Here is a 20,899-nt window from a genome sequence, read left to right as displayed (position 1 = left end):
TCACAAATGATTTACTTTTAGCTTCTGACCAAGGCTGTATCTCAATACTAGTTTTACTTGATCTTAGTGCTGCGTTCGATACTATAGATCACACAATACTCTTAGATCGACTACAAAATTATGCTGGTGTTCAAGGACAAGCATTAAGCTGGTTCAGATCATACTTATCTGACTGCTACCATTTTGTCTATTTAAATGGAGAAAAATCGATCATAACTTCAGTAAACTATGGAGTGCCGCAGGGATCTGTGTTGGGCCCTCTGTTATTCTCAATATATATGCTGCCACTTGGAAATATTATAAGGAAACATGGAATTAGTTTCCATATTTCTATATTTCATCACGGCCGGATGAAAACGCTAAATTATCCAAATTGACAGAGTGTGTTAAAGATATAAAAGATTGGATGACGCGTAATTTTCTTTTATTAAAATCCAGACAAGACAGAGGTAATACTTATCGGTTCAAAAAACCGCCCACAAAACCTCTCACAATACAACTTTAACATCATAGGATGTCCTGTTACTTTATCCTCTACAGTATAAGACCTGGGTGTTATATTAGACTGCAACCTGTCTTTTGAAAATCATATTTCATATGTTACAAGAACAGCCTTTTTCCACCTTAGAAACATTGCTAAGCTACGTAACATGCTATCAGTTTGCATTCATGACCTCGAGACTAGATTACTGTAATGCTTTATTAGCCGGTTGTCCTGCATCCTCAATAAACAAGCTACAGTTAGTCCAAAATGCCGCCGCTAGAGTTCTTACTAGATCAAGAAAATATGATCATATAACACCAATTTGATCATCACTACATTGGTTGCCTATAAAGTTCCGTATTAATTACAAGGTATTGCTACTGACTTATAAAGCCCTAAACGGCTTAGCTCCAGTCTATTTAACGGATCTTCTATCGCCCTATAATCCATTGCGCTCTTTAAGATCACTAAATTCGAGGCTTTTGGTCATACCTAGGATATCCAGATCCACCAAAGGAGGGAGAGCATTTTCACATTTAGCTCCAAAACTCTGGAATAGCCTTCCTGATACTGTTCGTTGCTCAGACTCGCTCTCCCAGTTTAAAACTAGATTAAAGACGCATCTTTTCGGCCAGGCATTCATATAATATTTTTAATCTTACAGTTCAAACTACAATCCGGCCTCTAGTTCATAAACGCCAGAGGAGAACTGGCCCCCGACTGAGCCTGGTTTCTCCCAAGGTTTTTTTTTTCTCCATTAGGTCACCTGATGGAGTTTTTCGGTTCCTTGCCACTGTTGCCTTTGGCTTGCTCAGTTGGGGATATTTTGGGGATATTTCATTTAATTTTATCAATCAATAAATTCCACTAGAAACAAACCTTGTTGTATTATTTTAATTTAATACTGTGAAGCTGCTTTGATACAATCTGTATTGTGAAAAGCGCTATACAAATATACTTGACTTGACTTGACATTGAAAGTGTCTGCCACATCAGCAGTGGATCTGGTCTTCAGCCTCTTGATAATCAAAACTTTAGTCTCAGGGTGAATCTTAGGCATGTTTGCAGAGGTCTAGTTGCAGTTGATGTGAAGGAAAAATTGACTCAATGGGCTTTACCAAGCTGTGAATATTAGAATACTTTTTGACAGTTTCGTTTTGCACTGAAACATTATTACAAAAGATGTTGGGATTAAAATGAGCCATTTCTTGTAAAAAAAAAATCTTGATTAGAAATATATTTCAGCGGCACTTCAGGTCAATTTGTACACAAGCGACAAGACTTTTGTCAGGGACTGTAGTCTAATGTAAACAGTCCTCTCATGGAGAAGAAGCATGGCGGAAGGAGGAACGCTGCCGTCGATTTATCCCCCTTCTAAAAGCAGGGCTGCCAACTCTACGCATTCAGCGTGAGAATCACTCAATTTACACTTTTCACACGCTCTCTCGCCACACATCCATTTTCTCACACACAGAAAAATCACGGAGCAAAGAGGACATTGACGCCGACAGACTAGACAGAGCAGGTTACTTTTGATATGAAAAAAATTCTCACCTCTCAGGTTCTGTCCATTTTATTACGAAATTCAGACAATAAATACGGTTTTGGCGCTAGTGAATGTGACGTGACAGATCGCTGTAGCGCCTCAGTTCAAGTAAACTGATCATCTGTTACCTCTTATTTAAAGATACAGTACAACTTACCGAAAGGTATATATGCCTCATAAATAATATCGATCAAACAGTGTTTTTCAACCACCTGAAAGAGGTCAATAAAACTGCAGGTGAACAATTGTGTCACAGAACGTTACATTTACCTCAGGAAAGCCATTTAATGACCAACACGTTAGTTGACTTGAAAAAAATAGCTAGAGAGTAGTATTTTGCTAAATATGTGCACTATATTACATTTGTATTATATTTATACTTGTCATAATTGTTATTATAATGAAAACCAAATTATATTAAATTTAATTTGTTCATTTTTAACCTTTAATAATAGCCTACCAGCTGACAGGGCTCTCTGTATGTTTACAGCATTATGTGAGATATTTTTTCTTGAGAAAAATTTACATGTAGGCTATCTACTGTAGCCTACCTAATATTTATCCAAAGAGTCAATATTGAATCAAGATTGAAATAAAATCCCAAGAATTTAATTGAAATCGTGAAAATGGTGTAAAATTCTGTTTAGTTCCCAAATGTTTTTACAATCACAATTACACCTATTGTGATGCAAGTTGTTGTTTTTTCTACATCCCCTCCCCAATCCATCCGTTTCTTTTGAGCAATTAAAATATCGTGATAATACCGTATACCGTGATAAAAGCTCAATCAATTAATCGCAGCATGAAAATTTGATACCGGCACATGCCTACCTCAGGTATGATCAGGTATGATCCCTCATCTCCCCACACACACCTCGTCAGGTATGATCCCTCGTCTCCTCACACACACCTCATCGGGTATGATCCCTCATCTCCTCACACACACAACGCCTCAGGTATGATCCCTCATCTCCCCACACACACCTCATCGGGTATGATCCCTCATCTCCTCACACACACAACGCCTCAGGTATGATCCCTCGTCTCTTCACACACACTGCGTCAGGTATGATCCCTCGTCTCCTCACACACACTGCGTCAGGTATGATCCCTCGTCTCCTCACACACACCTCATCAGGTATGATCCCTCGTCTCCATACACGCACTGCGTCAGGTATGAAACCCTCGTTCCCTCACACACACCTCATCAGGTATGATCCCTCGTCTCCCCACACACACCTCGTCAGGTATGATCCCTCGTCTCCTCACACACACCTCGTCAGGTATGATCCCTCATCTCCTCACACACACAACGCCTCAGGTATGATCCCTCGTCTCCTCACACACACTGCGTCAGGTATGATCCCTCGTCTCCTCACACACACTGCGTCAGGTATGATCCCTCGTCTCCTCACACACACCTCATCAGGTATGATCCCTCGTCTCCCCACACACACCTCGTCAGGTATGATCCCTCATCTCCTCATACACACCACGTCAGGTATGATCCCTCGTCTCCTCACACACACCACGTCAGGTATGATCCCTCGTCTCCTCACACACACCTCTTCAGGTATGATCCCTCGTCTCCCCACACACACCTCATCAGGTATGATCCCTCGTCTCCCCACACACACTGCGTCAGGTATGATCCCTCATCTCCCCACACACACCTCATCAGGTATGATCCCTCATCTCCCCACACACACCTCGTCAGGTATGATCCCTCATCTCCTCACACACACCTCTTCAGGTATGATCCCTCGTCTCCTCACACACACCACGTCAGGTATGATCCCTCGTCTCCTCACACACACCTCTTCAGGTATGATCCCTCGTCTCCCCACACACACCTCATCAGGTATGATCCCTCGTCTCCCCACACACACTGCGTCAGGTATGATCCCTCATCTCCCCACACACACCTCATCAGGTATGATCCCTCATCTCCCCACACACACCACGTCAGGTATGATCCCTCGTCTCCTCACACACACCTCTTCAGGTATGATCCCTCGTCTCCCCACACACACCTCATCAGGTATGATCCCTCATCTCCCCACACACACCTCATCAGGTATGATCCCTCGTCTCCCCACACACACCTCATCAGGTATGATCCCTCGTCTCCCCACACACACTGCGTCAGGTATGATCCCTCGTCTCCCCACACACACCTCATCAGGTATGATCCCTCATCTCCCCACACACACCACGTCAGGTATGATCCCTCGTCTCCTCACACACACCGCGTCAGGTATGATCCCTCATCTCCCCACACACACCTCATCAGGTATGATCCCTCATCTCCCCACACACACCTCATCAGGTATGATCCCTCATCTCCCCACACACACCTCGTCAGGTATGATCCCTCATCTCCTCACACACACAAGGCCTCAGGTATGATCCCTCGTCTCCTCACACACACTGCGTCAGGTCTGATCCCTCGTTTCCTCACACACACCTCATCAGGTATGATCCCTCATCTCCTCACACACACAACGCCTCAGGTATGGTCCCTCGTCTCCTCACACACACCGCGTCAGGTATGATCCCTCATCTCCCCACACACACCTCATCAGGTATGATCCCTCGTCTCCCCACACACACTGCGTCAGGTATGATCCCTCGTCTCCTCACACACACCTCATCAGGTATGATCCCTCGTCTCCATACACGCACTGCGTCAGGTATGATCCCTCGTCTCCTCACACACACTGCGTCAGGTATGATCCCTCGTTTCCTCACACACACCTCATCAGGTATGATCCCTCATCTCCTCACACACACAACGCCTCAGGTATGATCCCTCGTCTCCTCACACACACTGCGTCAGGTATGATCCCTCGTCTCCTCACACACACTGCGTCAGGTATGATCCCTCGTCTCCTCACACACACCTCATCAGGTATGATCCCTCATCTCCTCACACACACTGCGTCAGGTATGATCCCTCGTCTCCTCACACACACTGCGTCAGGTATGATCCCTCGTCTCCTCACACACACTGCGTCAGGTATGATCCCTCGTCTCCTCACACACACCTCATCAGGTATGATCCCTCATCTCCTCACACACACTGCGTCAGGTATGATCCCTCGTCTCCATACACGCACTGCGTCAGGTATGATCCCTCGTCTCCTCACACACACCGCGTCAGGTATGATCCCTCGTCTCCATACACGCACTGCGTCAGGTATGATCCCTCGTCTCCTCACACACACAACGCCTCAGGTATGATCCCTCGTCTCCTCACACACACCTCATCAGGTATGATCCCTCGTCTCCTCACACACACCGCGTCAGGTATGATCCCTCGTCTCCATACACGCACTGCGTCAGGTATGATCCCTCGTCTCCTCACACACACCGCGTCAGGTATGATCCCTCATCTCCTCACACACACAACGCCTCAGGTATGATCCCTCGTCTCCTCACACACACCGCGTCAGGTATGATCCCTCGTCTCCTCACACACACCGCCTCAGGTATGATCCCTCGTCTCCTCACACACACCGCGTCAGGTATGATCCCTCGTCTCCCCACACACACCTCGTCAGGTATGATCCCTCGTCTCCTCACACACACCTCGTCAGGTATGATCCCTCGTCTCCTCACACACACAACGCCTCAGGTATGATCCCTCGTCTCCTCACACACACTGCGTCAGGTATGATCCCTCGTCTCCTCACACACACTGCGTCAGGTATGATCCCTCGTCTCCTCACACACACCTCATCAGTTATGATCCCTCATCTCCTCACACACACTGCGTCAGGTATGATCCCTCGTCTCCTCACACACACCTCATCAGGTATGATCCCTCGTCTTCTCACACACACCTCATCAGGTATGATCCCTCGTCTCCTCACACACACCGCGTCAGGTATGATCCCTCGTCTCCTCACACCCACCTCTTCAGGTATGATCCCTCATCTCCTCACACACACAACGCCTCAGGTATGATCCCTCGTCTCCCCACACACACTGCGTCAGGTATGATCCCTCATCTCCCCACACACACCTCGTCAGGTATGATCCCTCATCTCCTCATACACACCACGTCAGGTATGATCCCTCGTCTCCTCACACACACCACGTCAGGTATGATCCCTCGTCTCCTCACACACACCTCTTCAGGTATGATCCCTCGTCTCCCCACACACACTGCGTCAGGTATGATCCCTCATCTCCCCACACACACCTCATCAGGTATGATCCCTCATCTCCCCACACACACCTCGTCAGGTATGATCCCTCATCTCCTCACACACACCTCTTCAGGTATGATCCCTCGTCTCCTCACACACACCACGTCAGGTATGATCCCTCGTCTCCTCACACACACCTCTTCAGGTATGATCCCTCGTCTCCCCACACACACCTCATCAGGTATGATCCCTCGTCTCCCCACACACACTGCGTCAGGTATGATCCCTCATCTCCCCACACACACCTCATCAGGTATGATCCCTCATCTCCCCACACACACCACGTCAGGTATGATCCCTCGTCTCCTCACACACACCTCTTCAGGTATGATCCCTCGTCTCCCCACACACACCTCATCAGGTATGATCCCTCATCTCCCCACACACACCTCATCAGGTATGATCCCTCGTCTCCCCACACACACCTCATCAGGTATGATCCCTCGTCTCCCCACACACACTGCGTCAGGTATGATCCCTCGTCTCCCCACACACACCTCATCAGGTATGATCCCTCATCTCCCCACACACACCACGTCAGGTATGATCCCTCGTCTCCTCACACACACCGCGTCAGGTATGATCCCTCATCTCCCCACACACACCTCATCAGGTATGATCCCTCATCTCCCCACACACACCTCATCAGGTATGATCCCTCATCTCCCCACACACACCTCGTCAGGTATGATCCCTCATCTCCTCACACACACAAGGCCTCAGGTATGATCCCTCGTCTCCTCACACACACTGCGTCAGGTCTGATCCCTCGTTTCCTCACACACACCTCATCAGGTATGATCCCTCATCTCCTCACACACACAACGCCTCAGGTATGGTCCCTCGTCTCCTCACACACACCGCGTCAGGTATGATCCCTCATCTCCCCACACACACCTCATCAGGTATGATCCCTCGTCTCCCCACACACACTGCGTCAGGTATGATCCCTCGTCTCCTCACACACACCTCATCAGGTATGATCCCTCGTCTCCATACACGCACTGCGTCAGGTATGATCCCTCGTCTCCTCACACACACTGCGTCAGGTATGATCCCTCGTTTCCTCACACACACCTCATCAGGTATGATCCCTCATCTCCTCACACACACAACGCCTCAGGTATGATCCCTCGTCTCCTCACACACACTGCGTCAGGTATGATCCCTCGTCTCCTCACACACACTGCGTCAGGTATGATCCCTCGTCTCCTCACACACACCTCATCAGGTATGATCCCTCATCTCCTCACACACACTGCGTCAGGTATGATCCCTCGTCTCCTCACACACACTGCGTCAGGTATGATCCCTCGTCTCCTCACACACACTGCGTCAGGTATGATCCCTCGTCTCCTCACACACACCTCATCAGGTATGATCCCTCATCTCCTCACACACACTGCGTCAGGTATGATCCCTCGTCTCCATACACGCACTGCGTCAGGTATGATCCCTCGTCTCCTCACACACACAACGCCTCAGGTATGATCCCTCGTCTCCTCACACACACCTCATCAGGTATGATCCCTCGTCTCCTCACACACACCGCGTCAGGTATGATCCCTCGTCTCCATACACGCACTGCGTCAGGTATGATCCCTCGTCTCCTCACACACACCGCGTCAGGTATGATCCCTCATCTCCTCACACACACAACGCCTCAGGTATGATCCCTCGTCTCCTCACACACACCGCGTCAGGTATGATCCCTCGTCTCCTCACACACACCGCCTCAGGTATGATCCCTCGTCTCCTCACACACACCGCGTCAGGTATGATCCCTCGTCTCCCCACACACACCTCGTCAGGTATGATCCCTCGTCTCCTCACACACACCTCGTCAGGTATGATCCCTCGTCTCCTCACACACACAACGCCTCAGGTATGATCCCTCGTCTCCTCACACACACTGCGTCAGGTATGATCCCTCGTCTCCTCACACACACTGCGTCAGGTATGATCCCTCGTCTCCTCACACACACCTCATCAGTTATGATCCCTCATCTCCTCACACACACTGCGTCAGGTATGATCCCTCGTCTCCTCACACACACCTCATCAGGTATGATCCCTCGTCTTCTCACACACACCTCATCAGGTATGATCCCTCGTCTCCTCACACACACCGCGTCAGGTATGATCCCTCGTCTCCTCACACCCACCTCTTCAGGTATGATCCCTCATCTCCTCACACACACAACGCCTCAGGTATGATCCCTCGTCTCCTCACACACACCGCGTCAGGTATGATCCCTCGTCTCCTCACACACAACGCCTCAGGTATGATCCCTCGTCTCCTCACACACACTGCGTCAGGTATGATCCCTCGTTTCCTCACACACACCGCCTCAGGTATGATCCCTCGTCTCCTCACACACACTGCGTCAGGTATGATCCCTCGTCTCCTCACACACACTGCGTCAGGTATGATCCCTCGTCTCCTCACACACACCGCCTCAGGTATGATCCCTTGTCTCCCCACACACACCTCGTCAGGTATGATCCCTCATCTCCTCACACACACCGCGTTAGGTATGACCCTTCGTCTCCCCACACACACCTCATCAGGTATGACCCCTCGTCTCCCCACACACACCGCCTCAGGTATGATCCCTTGTCTCCCCACACACACCTCATCAGGTATGATCCCTCATCTCCTCACACACACCGCGTTAGGTATGATCCCTCATCTCCCCACACACACCTCGTCAGGTATGATCCCTTGTCTCCTCACACACACCTCATCAGGTATGATCCCTCGTCTCCTCACACACACCTCGTCAGGTATGATCCCTCGTCTCCTCACACACACCTCGTCAGGTATGATCCCTCGTCTCCTCACACACACCTCATCAGGTATGATCCCTCGTCTCCTCACACACACCTCGTCAGGTATGATCCCTCGTCTCCTCACACACACCTCGTCAGGTATGATCCCTCGTCTCCTCACACACACCTCATCAGGTATGATCCCTCGTCTCCTCACACACACCTCGTCAGGTATGATCCCTCGTCTCCCCACACACACCTCGTCAGGTATGATCCCTCGTCTCCATACACGCACTGCGTTAGGTATGATCCCTCATCTCCCCACACACACCTCGTCAGGTATGATCCCTCGTCTCCTCGCACACACCGCGTCAGGTATGATCCAAGCGGCAACCTCCCCGTCTCTCCCTTGAAACCAACACGGAAGTGAGTTAAACTGTAATTCGTTGACTGGCCGCTTGAGGCTGTTGTCAGAAGTGAGTCAAATCTGTATCTCCCCCATGTTAAAATGACCAACTTTACAGCAGAAAAAAACGTGTTTAAAGCCTGGTGTCTGTATGTGGATTTGGTCTATACAGCTAATTTTGCCCTTCATAACAACTGTGAGGGGGGTGAATTATTTTATAACTCGTCCGTTTAGTTGATTAATATTTAAATTTAAGGGTGTGGCCAAGCCACTTGAGTGACAGATGGATTGCCGCTGTCAGTGCTAGCCGTTTGTCTGCTGTTACTAGCCGTCACTTCACCTCAGCAAATGTTAGCTGCTGAACTTGCCATCTCTGCAGTGTTTGTGCTTTTTTTCAGGATTATCATTTCATACAATTTTAATACTTGGGTAACGTTACAAAGCTCACGTCTTTGGATTACGTCGTTATCGTTCGAGAGAACAACCAGCGCTGTATTTCAGTTGTTTTCCTCTGTGAACATGCACTAATGGATGTCTGACAATTTCGTTGCTTTTTGGGGTTTTCAAATTTAAAACGTCAATAAATGCTCGTTCGTTCTGCTCTCACGGAACAGATGGATTATAATATGCTTATGTAGGTTACCGTCAGATGAAATCATGCGGGCGTCGGTGCTTTCTCCGTCCGTGAATGAGCGCGGATTTTCTAGCGCATTTACTTGCACTTCAAAGGCAATATATCTATGGTTTAACGGTTAAACCATAACCCATTTGAGAGACGGCAACATCAGAATTTAAAATGGACTGAATAAGCTCTCTACGAACTTGAGCGATGCCGCGCTGACGGACCATGAAAGAGTGACGGACATGTATGCACATAAATCACTGTCACACACAAACACTCTCGAAGTAATACACAGTCTCACTTGTAGCCATGTCTTTTAACTATTATAATATTTCGAAGGGCAAAAATAGGAACGTTTAATTGGCTTTACATCATCAGCTAACTCGATCACGTCGAGCTAGGTGATTTCAGATAGCCAGGCCAGGCTCCTCAGCTCCACGCACTCACGCCCCGCCTGTTTGTCCATTTTCTGTTATCCGGGAGTGACGCAAGGCCAAGATGGCGACGGCCGGCTCCGCCCACTTTAGGCTTCAAAAATGCTCTTCAGAAACCTACGGGTGACGTCACGGACACTACGTCCATATTTTTTTACAGTCTATGGTATGATCCCTCGTCTCCTCACACACACCTCGTCAGGTATGATCCCTCGTCTCCTCACACACACCTCGTCAGGTATGATCCCTCGTCTCCATACACGCACTGCGTCAGGTATGATCCCTCGTCTCCATACACACACCTCGTCAGGTATGATCCCTCGTCTCCTCACACACACCTCGTCAGGTATGATCCCTCGTCTCCCCACACACACCTCGTCAGGTATGATCCCTCGTCTCCTCACACACACCTCGTCAGGTATGATCCCTCGTCTCCCCACACACACCTCATCAGGTATGATCCCTCGTCTCCCCACACACACCTCGTCAGGTATGATCCCTCGTCTCCTCACACACACCTCGTCAGGTATGATCCCTCGTCTCCTCACACACACCTCATCAGGTATGATCCCTCGTCTCCCCACACACACCTCATCAGGTATGATCCCTCGTCTCCTCACACACACCTCATCAGGTATGATCCCTCATCTCCCCACACACACCGCCTCAGGTATGATCCCTCGTCTCCTCACACACACCTCATCAGGTATGATCCCTCATCTCCCCACACACACCTCGTCAGGTATGATCCCTCATCTCCCCACACACACCTCGTCAGGTATGATCCCTCGTCTCCCCACACACACCTCATCAGGTATGATCCCTCGTCTCCTCACACACACCTCGTCAGGTATGATCCCTCATCTCCTCACACACACCTCGTCAGGTATGATCCCTCGTTTCCTCACACACACCTCTTCAGGTATGATCCCTCGTCTCCTCACACACGCCTCGTCAGGTATGATCCCTCGTCTCCTCACACACACCTCATCAGGTATGATCCCTCGTCTCCTCACACACACCTCATCAGGTATGATCCCTCGTCTCCTCACACACACCTCATCAGGTATGATCCCTCATCTCCCCACACACACCTCGTCAGGTATGATCCCTCATCTCCCCACACACACCTCGTCAGGTATGATCCCTCGTCTCCCCACACACACCTCATCAGGTATGATCCCTCGTCTCCTCACACACACCTCGTCAGGTATGATCCCTCATCTCCTCACACACACCTCGTCAGGTATGATCCCTCGTCTCCTCACACACACAACGCCTCAGGTATGATCCCTCGTCTCCTCACACACACCTCGTCAGGTATGATCCCTCGTCTCCTCACACACACAACGCCTCAGGTATGATCCCTCGTCTCCTCACACACACCTCGTCAGGTATGATCCCTCATCTCCTCACACACACCTCTTCAGGTATGATCCCTCGTCTCCTCACACACACAACGCCTCAGGTATGATCCCTCGTCTCCTCACACACACCTCGTCAGGTATGATCCCTCGTCTCCTCACACACACAACGCCTCAGGTATGATCCCTCGTCTCCTCACACACACCTCGTCAGGTATGATCCCTCATCTCCTCACACACACCTCGTCAGGTATGATCCCTCGTCTCCTCACACACACCTCGTCAGGTATGATCCCTCATCTCCCCACACACACCGCGTCAGGTATGATCCCTCGTCTCCTCACACACACCGCGTCAGGTATGATCCCTCGTCTCCTCACACACACCTCATCAGGTATGATCCCTCGTCTCCTCACACACACCTCATCAGGTATGATCCCTCGTCTCCTCACACACACCGCGTCAGGTATGATCCCTCGTCTCCTCACACACACAACGCCTCAGGTATGATCCCTCGTCTCCTCACACACACCTCGTCAGGTATGATCCCTCATCTCCCCACACAGACCGCGTCAGGTATGATCCCTCGTCTCCTCACACACACCTCGTCAGGTATGATCCCTCGTCTCCATACACGCACTGCGTCAGGTATGATCCCTCGTCTCCTCACACACACCTCGTCAGGTATGATCCCTCGTCTCCTCACACACACCTCTTCAGGTATAATCCCTCGTCTCCTCACACACTCATCCGTCTGCTTCCTTTCCTGGTTCTCACTTCCTTCCAGTCATGTGACTCTCATTTGATCAGGCTAGTGGCCAGTGATGTCGCACAGACGTGATGAGTGGCAGTAGTGTGTGTCACTGTGTGTCAGAGTTCACAGACAGAATGAGACCAAGTTTGATGGTGTTAAGAGTGTCGGTCTGAAGGAAGTGGACGTGCGTGCGTGAGTGTGTGTGTGTGTGTGTGTGTATGTGTACAGAGATGCTCCTGGTGTCTTCAGGTCACTTGACCAAATGCAGTTCTCTTCTGCCTCTGAGCTGCTGCCTTTCTAGGGTTAGTCACTCAATAAGGTGTGGGGCTGAAGGCATGATGGGAGTGTGTTCTTGACTCTCATGGGTCGATCGGGGCTTGTGTCTTGGGTTGGTGCTGCGCTACACTGGGTAAATGCTCAGGATGGTCTGATTGTGTGTGTGTGTGTGTGCTGTGGTTGGTAACGGTGCTCTTTCTGCCTCAGACTGTGACGGCAGTGACGATTCTCCTCCTCCTCTTCCTGAGAGAACCGCTGAGTCCTTCCTAATGGCCACAGGTGCGTGTCTCTCTCCAGCCACACGAGGGCAGCAGAGGCTCTGAGTCACAAGTGCAGCGCATCACTTCCTGCTTCAGTCGTGAAGAGGATCCTGTGACGCTGATCAGAGTTCAGACAGTGGAGACTTGCTTCTGTCACTTAATTAACTGTTAATTTCGTTCTTGTGATTCTAGGTGAACATCAGTGTAATGACACACACACACTCTCACACACACTCTCTGAAACACTTTCACACACTCACACACAGTGAATCTCAGCTCTCCGTTACGCCCCACAGCGACTGACGTGATCATTATAGAATATAAAAGACATCAGCTGCTTTTATGGAGAATGAAAGCTTGTTTCCCAGCGTTCCCAGTGGGTTAGTGTGTGTGTGTTTCTGGGTGAATCTCAGGTTTGTGTGTGTTTCTGGGTGAATCTCAGCAGCGTGTGTGTGTTTCTGATGTTGATTTGTTGAGTTTACGGTGAGTTTGATAAAAGCGTCTGCTAAATGACTAAATGAGTTGATCACTGATGGTCATCAAAGGTTCATCAGCAGCTTCACACGTCGTCAGTGGGGAATAACGCATCATCAGAGCTCATGTTATAACGGTGTGTGTCTTTACCTGTTCCTCCAGCCGCTTCAGACGAGCCGCCGGCCGAAGCCGCTTCAGACGAGCCGCAGGTGAGACAGACACACACACACACACACACGGCTGAGACACACACACGGTTGAGACACACACACACACACACACACACACACGGTTGAGACACACACAGCTGAGACACACACACACACACACACACGGTTGAGACACACACGGCTGAGACACACACGGCTGAGACACACACACGGTTGAGACACACACACACACACACACACACACACACACACACGGTTGAGACACACACGGCTGAGACACACACACGGTTGAGACACACACACACACACACACCCACACGGTTGAGACACACACAGCTGAGACACACACACACACACACGGTTGAGACACACGGCTGAGACACACACGGCTGAGACACACACACACGGCTGACACACACACACACACACACAGCTGAGACACACACACACACACACACACACACACACACAGCTGAGACACACACACACACACACACACACACACAGCTGAGACACACACACACACGCACTATCGTGCGTCTACATTACACCCGTACCACTAAAAAGACAGATTATATCCAAGACTTCAGTCATAAATTAGTATTAATATTGATAGCATCACTGGTAGCGTCATTGCTAACTTACTGTCCATCTGTTAAAATGGTGAATATATCAGATGTAAGAAGTCTACCTTTTGGTGCAGGTGAGGACACATTTGAGCTGCACGTGGTACAGTCTGAGCTGGAAGCTGTTGAGAAACAGATCCACGACCTTTTAGTGAGACAAGCCGAGCTGAGAGACCGGCGTTTGGCTCTTGAAACATCACGCACCGATGCACACAAATCAGTGATTAACGTTACTAACCCGCTGACTCCGACCTCGTCTACTCCGTGCGTTACTCGGCATCGGTCCCGAGTGCCGAGGTCGCGATCAGCCATGGTCTCGTTCACTCTGGCTCCAACATGCCATCACGAAGCCTGGATGGTTCCGCAGCGGAAGTCGCGAGTCAGGTCTAGACCAAGAATCTCTCCGCCCCTCCCGGTTTTCGAGATATCCACCCAAAACCGCTTCTCACCTCTTAGCGAAACAGAACGCGATGCTGTGATCATCGGAGATTCCATCGTTCGACACGTACACGCTACATTAGGTAAAAGTAAGGTGCATAGTCACTAATTTCCTGGTGCTCGTGTTTCTGAAATCTCTGCTCGCGTTCCCGAGATTCTGAACGAGCGCGTCGGACTGTGGTCCTGCACGCGGGAGTGAACGACATCAGGCTGCGCCAGACGGAGGTTCTGAAGAACGACTTCAGGAATCTGATCGATACGGTACGCAGCACATCGCCCGAAACAACGATCATTGTGTCAGGACCGCTTCCCACGTACCGACTAGGGCATGAAAAGTTCAGTAGATTATTCGCGCAAAATGAATGGTTAATGTCATGGTGCAATGAGCAGAAAATGCTCTTTGTAAATAATTGGAATCTGTTTTGGGAGCGTCCTAGGCTTTACCGTGCTGATGGCTTACACCCAAGTAGAATCGGAGCAGATCTTCTATGTAGACAGTATGTCACGTTATAAAAAGGCCCTAAAAGCGGCCAGGGCTGAGCACCTCCGCAAACTAATAGAAAACAACCAAAACAATCCTAGGTTTTTATTTAACACCGTCGCTAGACTAACAAATAAACAAGCGTCACCTGAACAAAATATTCCGTTACAGTTTAGTAGTAATGATTTCATGAACTTCACTGAGAAAATAGAAAACATCAGAACCACAATTGTAAACGTTCAATCCTCAATCGCGCCTTATAATTCAGCCTCAATTATCACCCCGCAAGAACAATTACAGTGCTTTACAACTATAGAACAAAAAGAGTTAAATAAACTTATCACCTCATCTAAAACAACATGTTTATTAGATCCTATACCCACTAAACTACTGAAAGAAGTGTTACCTATAGTGGAAGAGCCTCTCCTCAATATTATTAACTCATCTTTATCTTTAGGTCATGTTCCAAGAACATTTAAACTGGCAGTTATAAAACCTCTCATTAAGAAACCACAATTAGACCCACATAATCTAGCAAATTATAGACCCATTTCAAATCTTCCTTTTATGTCTAAAATACTAGAAAAAGTTGTCCGCCCAACTGGGCTCTTTCTTGCAAGAAAATGACATCTATGAAAAATTTCAGTCTGGGTTCAGGCCGCATCATAGCACTGAAACTGTGCTTGTTAAAATCACAAATGATTTACTTTTAGCTTCTGACCAAGGCTGTATCTCAATATTACTTTTACTTGATCTTAGTGCTGCGTTCGATACTATAGATCACACAATACTCTTAGATCGACTACAAAATTATACTGGTGTTCAAGGACAAGCATTAAGCTGGTTCAGATCATACTTATCTGACTGCTACCATTTTGTCTATTTAAATGGAGAAAAATCGATCATAACTCCAGTAAACTATGGCGTGCCGCAGGGATCTGTGTTGGGCCCTCTGTTATTCTCAATATATATGTTGCCACTTGGAAATTATACCAATTGCATCACAATAAGTGTATTGTGATTGTCAAAACATTTTAGTAACTAAACTGAATTTTATTAGGTTTAGTGACAACATGTTACAATGTTTACATGGTTCAATTTCTGGTAAGCTGCGCTTTTTTATTATTTCGATTCAATTATTGTGATTTGATTTAATATTTACTTATTTGGATAAATATTAGGTAGGCTACACAAGATAGGCATTCATTTTTCTCAAGAAAAAAACAACTCACCTTAATGTTATTTACTATCAGCTAGAGATGATCGGATCACGTGCCGCTAGGGATCTGTCGCGTCACATTTACAAGCGCCAAAATGGTATTTATTGTCTGAATTTCGTAATGAAAGTGACAGAATCTGAGAGCTGCGATTTTTTTTTTTTTTTTTTTTTTTTTTTTTTTTTTTATATATCATAAGTAACCTGTCCTGCTCTGTCTAGTCTGTCGGTCTCTGTGTCCTCTTTGCTTCGCGATTTTTCTGTGCGTGAGAAAATGGATGTGTGTCGTGAGAGCGTGTGAAAAGTGTCAATTGCGTGTGTCTCACGGTGAATGCGTGAGAGTTGGCAGCTATGGGTTACCTATAAAGTTCCTGAGAACTTATTAACTTAATAAAGGTATTGCTACTGACTTATAAAGCCCTAAACGGCTTAGCTCCAGTCTATTTAACGGATCTTCTATCGCCCTATAATCCATCGCGCTCTTTAAGATCACTAAATTCGAGGCTTTTGGTCATACCTAGGATATCCAGATCAACCAAAGGAGGGAGAGCATTTTCACATTTAGCTCCAAAACTCTGGAATAGCCTTCCTGATACTGTTCGTTGCTCAGATTCGCTCTCCCAGTTTAAAACTAGATTAAAGACGCATCTCTTCAGCCAGGCATTCATATAATATTTTTAATCTTACAGTTCAAACTACAATCCGGCCTCTAGTTCATAAACGCCAGAGGAGAACTGGCCCCCGACTGAGCCTGGGTTCTCCCAAGGTTTTTTTTTCTCCATTAGGTCACCTGATGGAGTTTTTCGGTTCCTTGCCACTGTTGCCTTTGGCTTGCTCAGTTGGGGATCATTGGGGATATTTAATTTAATTAATCAATCAACAATACTATTGATCAGCATTACCAAACGTGGACATTTTCCACTAGAAACAAACATTGATGTATTATTTTAATTTAATACTGTGAAGCTGCTTTGATACAATCTGTATTGTGAAAAGCGCTATATAAATAAACTTGACTTGACATGGCTGAGACACACACACACACGGCTGACACACACACACACGGCTGACACACACACACACACACACACACACACACACACACACACACACACACGGCTGACACACACACACACACACACACACACGGCTGAGACACACACACACACGGCTGAGACACACACACACACACACACACACACACGGCTGAGACACACACACACACACACACACACACACACACGGCTGAGAGACACACACACACACACACACACACGGCTGAGAGACACACACACACGGCTGACACACACACACACACACACACACACACACGGCTGAGACACACACACACACACACACACACACACACACACACGGCTGAGAGACACACACACACGGCTGACACACACACACGGCTGAGAGACACACACACACACACGGCTGAGACACACACACACACACCCCTGTGAGACACACACACACACACACACACACCCCTGTCCTTCTGCTGGAACCGGCTCTGAAACACACCTGTAACCGTCTGCTCTCTCCTTCACAGGGATCCGGAGACGCACACACTCCTGCTGCTCCTCCACACACCGGTGCGTCACACTACACATGCACAGGATTGCACATGATATTGTTTGATATTAGCCAGGTTTGGCCAACGATTCTCACTCAGAACATGTGTATGGAGGTAGAGAAACAGGAAGTAACCCTAACTGTACAGAAAGAACTTCCTGTAGACTTTTATTTTTACTATGAATGTGTCGAGGAAAAGGCAAGAAGTCATGTTAACTGTTTATTACTAATCTAGTGTTTTCTGAGTCAGTGTTGCTGCAGAGAGGATGTTGAGGTTTGCTGACTCATCATCTGTAGTACAGTGAACTATAGAGAGAAACGCTCCTTTCATCTGGATTACATAATCAGAGTATTTGCTTTCGATTCCAAATGGCTAGTTTAAAAGTAGACATTTCAAGCTTCTTTAGGCCTGTTTCTCATGTCTGTGAGGCTTCACACTACAGCCTCGTCTCTGGGTGTAAATAGTGTTTTACCTCAATGCCTCCCACAGCCAATCATGCTCATTAGCTCACTGGCGCTGACGAGATTAACCCCTTAGGCATTGAAATTTGGTCCGAACGACAAGACATTTTTTGATACTCAATGGTATGGAGGCAGTGCCTAAAAAGCATGGAACTCGACACCCAGCTCCTCATCTGAACTCTTCCGAACCTCCTGCTAAACACGGGCCAGAGAGACACGTTTCTCCCATCATGACGGAGGCGTTTGATTGGCTGAGTGTTCGTGATGCATCTCTGTTTTTCTTTCTCTAGATGCCGAGCAGAAGAACGGGAAGACTCCAGATTCGCTCCCGACCGTCCCGAAGGAGAAGAGGACCGAGACTGAGATCGGTGAGTGACGGAGCAGATGAAAGCTCCTCGTGTGTGTGTGTATTGCCGGTTCTCTCATCCGTGTGTGTGTGTGTGTGTGTGTCCGCCAGGATTCGGCAGCCGTTGCTCTCATCCCAAAGGCCCTCGGGATCCTCCGTCGGAGTGGACGTGACTCTCCTCACACACACTCTCCATCAGTGATGGACGTCGAAGACTCTCCTCACACACACTCTCTATCAGTGATGGACGTCGAAGACTCTGCGCCCTCATCTCTGACTTAAACAATCAGAAAGCTCCCAAGATAATCTCCCATGATGCACTGCTGCAGTGCTGCCGCTGCCATGGATTGACTGTGTTGTGCTAAAGCTCTCGCTGGGACCAGAAACATGCCTTACTCCTCCTGTCCCGGACCGCCACTGTCACTCGTGCATCTCCTGCAGTAGTTTTAGTCTCTGACTGTGAACTCACGAACGCTAGCGCTGTCTCCGGCGTGTCCAGCGAGCAGTAAATAATGATGATGCAAATCTACTATCACTGAATATATTAATGCGATGTAAGACATCTGTGCATGAACCTGTTACGTGAACCTCAAACTGTAAGTTATTTGCCCTCCTGTTAGAACAAGCGTTTTCAGGGTTGTGTTTTCTTTCATCCCGCCGTTCTTCCCGTTTGTTCGGCAGGTGTGTATCGGCCACTTCAGACGCCGCGGGCTGGAGATTGTATTAATGCTTTTTGTAAATTGTATTCTAGAGGTTATTTTTGTATATGCCATTTTCTCACTTCACAAACGACACCCTGACAGCTCGCCTGTGCCTTTCTTTTCTTTTACTGTGTGTGTGAGTGAGAGTGTGTGAGTGAGAGAGTGTGAGTGTGTGTGAGTGAGAGTGTGTGAGAGAGAGTGAGTGTGTGAGTGAGAGAGTGCGTGAGAGAGAGTGTGTGACTGTGAGAGACACAGAGAGAGAGAATGTGTGAGTGAGAGAGCGGGTGAGCGTGAGAGAGTGTGTGAGTGTGAGAGACACAGAGAGAGAGAATGTGTGAGTGAGAGAGCGGCTGAGCGTTAGAGAGTGTGTGAGTGTGAGAGACAGAGAGAGAGAATGTGTGAGTGAGAGAGCGGCTGAGCGTTAGAGAGTGTGTGAGTGTGAGAGACAGAGAGAGAGAATGTGTGCAAGTTGCACAGTCGCATTTAAACCTCTGGGATTTTACTCAACCTTCCAACACAGACCTGTCAATCAATCACCGTGTCAGTAAAAACATTAGGAGGAATCTGCCTTCCGCTGTTTTATTGTCAATACAAGCTCTCGGTGTGTGTGTGTGTGTGTGTGTGTGTGTGTGTGTGTGTGTGTGTGTGAATTAAATGCCTGGGTTATATCTCACATTGAGGTTTCTACACTTAAATCTTTGATGTCGGATCAGTGATGTTCAGACTCAGTGACCTCCTGCTTTCACACACAGTTGTAACGCGTGTTCGTAAACAAGTGTCTGAATTCGATCTGAAGGGTTAGGGTTAGTAAGGGTTAGTAAAGGGTTAGGGTTAGTAAGGGTTAAGGTTAGTTAGGGTTAGTAACCTAACTCTTGCACTTGCTGCAGCGATTTGACATTTGTCACAATTTTTCCTGATGCGCTGATCATTCAAACTGTAGCCTCGACCCACACAGGTGTGTGTGTGTGTGTGTGTGTGTGTCAATGCATGAATGAGCGGCAATCCGTCCGGGGTCAGTCCTCACACTCACCATTACACACTCACACTCACTCACTCACTCACTCACTCACTCACTCACTCACTCACTCACTCACTCACTCACATTCACTCTCACACTCATTTACTCACTCACTCACTCACTCACACACTCACTCACTCACTCACTCACTCACTCACTCACTCACTCACTCACTCACTCACTCACTCACATTCACTCTCACACTCATTTACTCACTCACTCACTCACTCACTCACTCACTCTCACATTCACTC

At 48.1% G+C, this 20,899-nt stretch overlaps 1 protein-coding gene across 2 annotated transcripts in view; it reads left to right on the top strand.

The window, feature by feature from the left end:
- The window catches only part of ptpn12 (protein tyrosine phosphatase non-receptor type 12), a 60,253-nt gene extending 40,034 nt beyond the window's left edge, over nt 1-20,219 (top strand). The window contains exons 14-18 of one of the 2 annotated variants that reach the window (XM_081364048.1): nt 13,080-13,151; nt 13,769-13,815; nt 18,096-18,138; nt 18,871-18,948; nt 19,038-20,214. In XM_081364048.1, the coding sequence (XP_081220174.1) occupies nt 13,080-13,151; nt 13,769-13,815; nt 18,096-18,138; nt 18,871-18,948; nt 19,038-19,099 (302 nt within the window). In that variant the 3' untranslated portion in view covers nt 19,100-20,214. Of the gene's footprint in view, nt 1-13,079; nt 13,152-13,768; nt 13,816-18,095; nt 18,139-18,870; nt 18,949-19,037 lie in introns of both variants that reach the window. The other variant, XM_081364049.1, reaches the window with a different exon arrangement.
- The last annotated feature ends 680 nt before the right edge of the window (nt 20,220-20,899 follow it).

Source organism: Scardinius erythrophthalmus (genome assembly GCF_964197995.2).
Source record: "Scardinius erythrophthalmus genome assembly, chromosome: 4".
Lineage (NCBI taxonomy): Eukaryota > Metazoa > Chordata > Actinopteri > Cypriniformes > Leuciscidae > Scardinius > Scardinius erythrophthalmus.
Note: the sequence above shows the minus strand (reverse complement) of the source record. Positions and strands in the feature narration are given on the sequence as shown.